The sequence below is a fragment of the Penaeus vannamei genome, chromosome 24 (assembly GCF_042767895.1).
Source record: "Penaeus vannamei isolate JL-2024 chromosome 24, ASM4276789v1, whole genome shotgun sequence".
Lineage (NCBI taxonomy): Eukaryota > Metazoa > Arthropoda > Malacostraca > Decapoda > Penaeidae > Penaeus > Penaeus vannamei.
The window spans coordinates 2,276,542-2,284,041 of record NC_091572.1 but is presented as its reverse complement, the minus strand read 5'-3'; the positions used below and the strand labels follow the sequence as shown (position 1 = coordinate 2,284,041).

The window sequence follows — 7,500 nt, the reverse complement described above, 5'->3', positions numbered from 1 at the left end:
GGAGTAATGGCAGTTGGAATGGAAGTAGCAGTCGTAGGCTAAATCAACTTGAAAAATAATTATAGATAGTAAATCATAAAGATTTAAACAGAAATAGTAACTCCTTTTCCCTATCTTTCTCTCTCTGTCTCTGTCTTTCTCTCTCTCTCTCTCTCTCTCTCTCTCTCTCTCTCTCTCTCTCTCTCTCTCTCTCTTTCTCTTTCTCTTTCTCTCTCTCTCTCTCTCTCTCTCTCTCTCTCTCTCTCTCTCTCTCTCTCTCTCTCTCTCTCTCTCCAAGAAATGAAAGCAAAATAAGAAAGATAAGGTACGTTACTAGAAACAAAGAAAAAAATAAAAATAAGAAAATGACACACGGAAACAGTAAAATAGTCGATAGCGATGGTAAAACAACAAAAGGATGAGAAGTATTGGGGAAAGGCACGAACAAATGTGAATTAAGTAAAATCGTAAGTAAAAGGTAGGTATTTACGAAGAATAATCAGCATAAAATAATCCATGGCAACTTTTTAGCAATAAACAAAACAAAAAACATCAAATGAAATATCAAAAAAAAGACAGAGGAATCAAGTTAAACCCTACTGGATTTAAAATTCAATTATTCTAGCTTAACTTACGCATTCTTACGTTATTCGCCTTTATCAGCTCGAGTTATCTTTTACGTTTAGACAAATTTATTGCGAGGCGGTACGGTCTTTGGTGGTATAGTGCCCAGCGGGGGGGCGGGGGGAGGGGGGGGAGCAACACTCAGTGCCAGATACATATTGTTTATTTCTCTTCCCCCGAGAGTTCCGAAGACTCGTGACGTCACAATCGTCCGGTTTGTTAGAATATTCGTATATTTAATATGCAAAAATAAAGGTATAGATACATATTTATCAGTCTAGACATGTATATCAACCGGGCAAATAGATAGTTAAAAGTATATCTATCAGATATATATAGACAGATAGGCCTTTATTTCTGCGTCTGTATTTATGAAAATTCATTGGGTCGGGTCTGGCACAATTTTAACAAACCGGCCGAATATAACGAATATCCTTGCGAAATGGACTGGAGTATACGATCATACAAAATACATGTAACTCTTCTCTTCTCTCCCTCTCTCTCTTCTCTCTCTCTTGCTTTCTCTTTCTTTCTTTCTCTCTCTCTCTTGCTTTCTCTTTCTTTCTCTTTCTTTCTTTCTCTCTCTCTCTGTCTCTCTCTCTCTCTCTCTCTCTCTCTCTCTCTCTCTCTCTCTCTCTCTCTCTCTCTCTCTCTCTCTCTCTCTCTCTCTCTCCCTCTCTCTGTTCTCTCTCTCAACTCTTAAAAAAGTAAAAGCTTATAAGTATTCCAAATAGTAGAAAAAAAAGTCTACAAAAGCCGATAACACAAAGCAAACTATAATACAAATTAAATACATGAACTTAAAACCGTAAAAAGCAGGAAATACATCATTTATATATAAAAAAAAAAAAAAAAAAAAAAAAAAACGAAAGCGAGTGAACACGGGTTTAGTGGATTGCGCGAATCACGGGCAGGGAATCGGACGCGGGCAGATTTTGTAGCTCCGCCCCTTTTGGTCACGAGAGCATCCACAATATCTGCATACTTTAAATAATAATAATAATAATGATAATAATAATAATAAATAATAGATAAATAAATAATAAAATGAATGCGAGACGCAAATCAATTCCTAGCACAGTTTTCTCATGCCAAAATCTCAGCTGCAAGGAATGACAGTTCCTTCTCCTTTTTTGCGTTACTTTGGCATACCAGTTGCTTTTTTTCCCCCCGGTTACTCTTTAGCAAAGGAAACTGTGCTTTAAAGTGCATTCCCGCAATTTATTTAAGGCCGTCAGTGTAGGTAAGAGAGTGCCAGGGTGTGTAGTCTGGAGGAGTCCTGCAGGAGCCAGGGGGAGGTCTGCCCGCTAGACCGCGTAGCCGCAGCTGGAGCATTTCGGGCGTCGGAAGCAGCAGCAGAAGGCGATGATGCCGGGGACGACGCCGAGGGGCAGGAGCAGGAGGCAGGCCACCCACGTCCACTGAGAAGCGCTCTCTTTCATCTGTCCTTTCTGCAGGGAGAGGAAAAAAAAAACGGTACGAGAGTCAGTCTCTCATATTTCATTCCAATTTTATTATTATTATTTTTTTTTTTTACTTAGATTGGCTACATGGGTGTGGCGCCTTCCTTGAGGTGAAGGGAAGGAAGATGAACGAGAAGCAGAGGGAGAGAGAGAGGCGGGGAAGGGGGAGGAGGAGGTAGAGACAGACAGAGAGATAAATAGACAGACATGGGGAAAGAGGGAGAGAGAAGAAAGAGGAAGCGGGTAGGCAGACATCAAAATACAAGCTTGGTAGTCACCCTGCAGACGACGCAGGTCCCGGGGCGCAGCGTGGCGTTGTCGACGACGATCACCGTCTGCCCGGCCTGTGGTGGGACGAGCGGCTCCCGGCTGCCGCTGAAGGGCGTCTTCGCCGAGGAGTCCTTCGAGGCGCCTCCTCCGTGCGACGAGTTGTAGGGCGGCAGCGCGCTATACGGCGCTTCCGTCGCTCCGTAGTAGAGCGGCGGGGCGCTCGCCGACATCGGTAGCCGGCTCATGTGGGCGTCGTAGGGCGGAGGCGGGGACGGGGGCGGCCGCTGACTGCCGTCCGGGGGGACCATGCACGCTGTCCGCGATGCCTGACCTGCACAATCGCAAAAAAATATTATATTAAGCAACGCAGGAGGGCCGCACCTGTCTCCTTGATTCCAGGAGCCAAACTTCAATCGGTTAAGTTCTGATGTAAATCCAAAGGAAAATGTTAAAAATTTAAGATGGAATTCCCAAATCCAAGGTCTTTGGCAAAGAGAGCAGGGGATAATCGCCAATTGTTTAGCGCCGAAATCAGACAAATATTGCTGGACCACAGAACAGCAGCCATCAGAATAAAGGAAGCCACAGCGACCATTAAGCAAAACCATAATACCATCCATTATATATAAATACTATACCTCTGCCATTAATCAAGAAATAATGCATATACAATTTTGGGTTGTCATGGAGTGCGTCATAAAATGTATTAATATTGACATCTTTCGTCGTATATAGTGGTGGTATCAATATAAATACCAAAAACGTACACAGAACAAAAATATGTTTACACCAATATTGAAATATCATGGAACGATGAAGAAATTTCATTCTGGAGGGAAGAATTAAGTCTAGTATTTACATATGAACATATACACGTTCATGCATTATGGATTTCTAACCAACCAAGATCAGTAGAAGAAGAATTTCATGTGGTGTCTCACGCGGCGCTGCTCGTGTGAAAGAAAACCTTCAGTGTATAATGTCTTATCATCCACAGTCTAAGGCTTTGTAATTATCTATACACTTTCGTTCTCTTTTGTGAAGTTAAGGTAAAGCGAAAGGTCGAGACATGTCTTTTCACGCCCTCTATCGCTTCCACCTCCCCCGCCCCTCTCGCCTCTCTCTACGCCTTTCTTGCCCTCTCTCCCTCCCTCCCTCCTCCACGTTCCCTCTCTCCCTCCTCCCTACCTCCTCCTCCCGCCCTATCTCCTCTCCCTCCCTCCTCCTCGTTCCCTCTCTCCCTCCTTCTCTACCTCCTTCCTCCTCCCGGCTTATCTCCTCTCCCTCCCCCCCTCTCTCCCCCCCTCCCTCCTTCCCTCTCTCCCTTCCTCCCTCTATCCCGCCCTCTCTCCCTCTCTCCCTCTCTCCCTCCCTCTCTCCCGCCCTCTCTCTCTCTCCCGCCCTCTCTCTCTCTCTCCCTCCGTCTCCCGCCCCCTTTTCTTTATTCATTCTTAATTTATTTTTATTTTCTTTACCGACATGGTCTAGATGATCCGTCAGGTCTTAATCGCTTTACATATTATCGTACTCTCTATTAAGCACTAATTACTCAAGCGCAAACATCACTTTAGCGTAATTGCCACTCTGTTATAGCCTTCATGTGATCCGTTAACACGTAGTTGTGGACGTCCAGTCTGGTTTGTGAACTTGTATTTTAAGCTTCATGTTGTGAGTATGTAGTTTTACGTTACTGCCATAGCTGCATGAACCGGGGATCGGCTCTGATGAACCACATAGTCTGCTTCAACGAAACTGTTTCGGTTCCAGGACCAAGTCGTTACACAATGCCGGTCCGGACTTAAGACCAGAACAGGGTGATAGTAAGTAAACATATAAACATACAATAATGGACGACGTTGTGAATGTAAATGATAGTTATATCCTGAGCTGTCATTCCATTGCAAGTGCATGAGAGTAACCCATTTGTCAGCACCATAATTAATTTGCTAATCAATTAATATTCCTGTCACGAGAAAGCTTTTATTCAGTAGATATTAAATGAATACCTTTCAACTGCAGTGTCTTGACATGGCTGCCTTTACGGTCAATAATAGTGCGTTTTACAAATACAGAGCATTTGTCTGTCACACGGAAGAAAACGTGCCATAGCAATGCCGACAGTGATTCTAAATGTCACACAATAGGCTGCACAGTGCTGTCGGCATCACGTCCATCCTCCGTCTGCCTGAATACGTTGAGCGCGAGAAGCCAACGGGATTCGAGCGAATAATGGAGCGGAGTCGGTTTTCCTCTCAGCATAGTATGACGTCTAATAAAATAGCGCGAAAGTATAAGGAGAATGAAGCAATGCGCTGAAGGTTTTTTTCCCTGCTGTATTTTTCTCTTGTCCAATCATGGTGTGGTTGAAAGCACGGTAGAAAGATGGGTATCCGCTTGTTTCCGCTCTGAAACAGAGGGCGCGAGGGGGCGACCGGGCCTCGTGATGGAAGCGATCAGGTCATCTCCTCAGTACACAGAGGCAGCGTGCGTTTTCATTCTTTACGTAAGTATCAAAAAGAAAGGGGAGTCTACCACGACGGTGGGTTTCAACGCTATTTTCGAAGTAGAGTAATTTGGTGGTTGATTTCCATTCGCTGTATGTGAGTGGATTCGCTCGTCCACGACACACACGAGCGTACAATGGGACCACCGTGACTTGCGCCACATTTACACGGACAAGTGGATGCCCACCTTGTCGGCGCCCCACCAGAGGCACGCGGGGAGCCCGTCACGACTGTCCCTTTGCGCGCCCATCCTTTCCTTGACGCCTGAGGCTACTAAGAGTAATTTTTGACGTGAATTGAAGATCAAGAACACTCAAAGTCAGTCGGGTGCATTCACGAGGAGTCCTTTGTACTGTCCGCTCACGTGCTGGGGACGAAGCCAGACTGCAAATCTGATCCACGAGACTAGTGATTCTTAACCCTTCTTAAGAGTTACGGACTCCTTTAAGAATCCGATGAAGGCTATGGACCCATCCCTAGAAATATTGACATAAATACACTTCTGCGTGCGGAGCGTATAATGTACTCGATTGATTGAGATTCGATTGTCTCATATATACATGTGATGAAACAAATACTTAAACTTTGAAGTAAACAGTCTAGATAATAATAATAATAATGTAAAGAAGGTATTCTTGCTTTTATTAGATTCTCATGAACCCCCTGACCCCTGAAACGCATCCTTGGACCCCAGGTTAAGAGCCCCTTGCACTAGACATTTCCCGACTCGAATTCCGTTTTGACACGCGCCCCCTCGACACGAATTCCCCTTTCCTCTTCTGGCTCTACAACGACGAAAACTTTCCCGATTCCATTTCCGAAAGGAGGAGCACCGAGATCCGACCGTAATATAGTTCCTTTTCCGCTACGAACACGAAGGCGAGCACGACGAGGGGTCCAGACGCTGAACGAGTCAAAATTTAGATCAATTTTTTTAACACTCCATCTAGATAAAACAATATTTTTCTAAAAAAATAAAAAGGGGGGGGGGCACTTTCGGGAAGTTAAAAACAAAATCCGATCCAGTCTTGGAACTGATAGATAAAAAAAGAAAAAAAAAAACGCAGGACCCACGGACCCACGAGTAATAAGCAGCATGTGCACGTCCTCAGAAGCGTCTGCACAACCCCGGGAAACCAACCTGGGGGAACGAGGGGCGGGAGCGAGGGGAAGCCGTCCGCCAAGGAGACTGGAGGTGAAGTGCGATTCTCCGACCCGGCGAGGACGGGGCGGGGCGTGACAGGAGGCCGACGGCGAGGATCACGGGCGCGAGTGCGGGCGGGACGAGAGACGTCTGCCCCTTCGGCCGACGCCCCTTCGCTGGGTGACAGCTGGAGGCGGGGGTACGGGGGGGGGGGGGGTAATGCACTCTTGATAGATATCTATACAATGTGTTTATGTATGTTTGTATGCGCACACACACAACACACACAAACACACACACACACACACACACACACACACACATACACACACATATATATATATATATATATATATATATATATATATATATATATATATATATATATATATAAATATATACATATATATTTACATGACCTCCCTTCGCTTCCGTTCTCCTGTCCTCACTCGCCCCGTGTTCCCCAAGTGCTTCTCCTTTCCTCTTATATTGCTTCCTCTTCCTGTGTCCTGACTTTTTCCCAGCGCCTCCAGGCACATATGTCTGGGGGCAGAACAAAAGGGAAAAGACTCCCCGACCTCCTAAGAGGAAGGAGACACCTCCCCAGCCAACGCCGGATACCTCCAACCCAGAGGAATTCCCCAGGTTTGCTGGTGGTAAGAAAGAGAACCTAAAGAAAGAAGGTTTAAAGGCCACGGCAAAGTCCTCCCCAGCAGACGATAACGTTTTCTTTGACGAAAGGGATATGACTCTCTTGATGAATGCTGTAGTTACTGCAGAGCAACAGCCTTGGGGAGGACCAGTGAGGAGGCGGAGAAGGCAGTCCAGGTCGCCATGATAGCTATGACCCAGACTGTTGCAGCCTTGAAGGGGAGGAATCTAGAAGCCTCCAAACCAAAGCAGAGCCTCACTCCCCTCCCTGTTACCACAAAAGAAATTTTAAATGGCAGGCTAGCTTCGGGAGACACAACAGGTGAAATCCCAGCTAGTCTGTCAGATCAGACTGTAACTGTGCAGCGGATGTCCTCAGTACAAGCCGAGCCTGCACAGCCAAGGTCTGGTCCCTTGCCTCGAGGTGGTACCTCTAACCTAGGCTCTACATCTCCCGGTAGACCCTTAGCCAGAGTACCACCCTACCTTGAAGATGTACGATGATGTAAGAGACTCTGAGTAACCATCATGGCACACAATCTAAGCATTCTACAGTGGAACATTTATAGCTTTAATAGAAAAAACTCCTTACTCCAGTCAATAGTGCGAGCAAGGAACATTGACGTCGCCATGCTCCAGGAGACATTAACTATGGGATCTATTCGCTTCTCAGGCTATCACGTCTTCACCACTCCAAACCTGGATGGTGCTAGAGGCCTCATGACTCTAGTAAAAGAAGCAATCCCGTGCTCCTTAATAACCAACCCGCCGCACTGTGGAGACGGCGTTGAATATCTTGCTGTTGAGATTCATCTGCCTGGGGGTCCTCTGAAAATATACAATGTATATAGCAAACCACTGTGTA

At 45.7% G+C, this 7,500-nt stretch overlaps 1 protein-coding gene across 1 annotated transcript in view; it reads right to left on the bottom strand.

The window, feature by feature from the left end:
* Positions 1-2,433: 2,433 nt before the first annotated feature.
* Positions 2,434-7,500, bottom strand: part of LOC113828780 (uncharacterized) — a 29,881-nt gene continuing 24,814 nt past the window's right edge. The window contains exon 29 of the mRNA XM_070137976.1: positions 2,434-2,667. Within this exon, the coding sequence (XP_069994077.1) occupies positions 2,578-2,667 (90 nt within the window). The 3' untranslated portion in view covers positions 2,434-2,577. The remainder of the gene's footprint in view (positions 2,668-7,500) is intronic.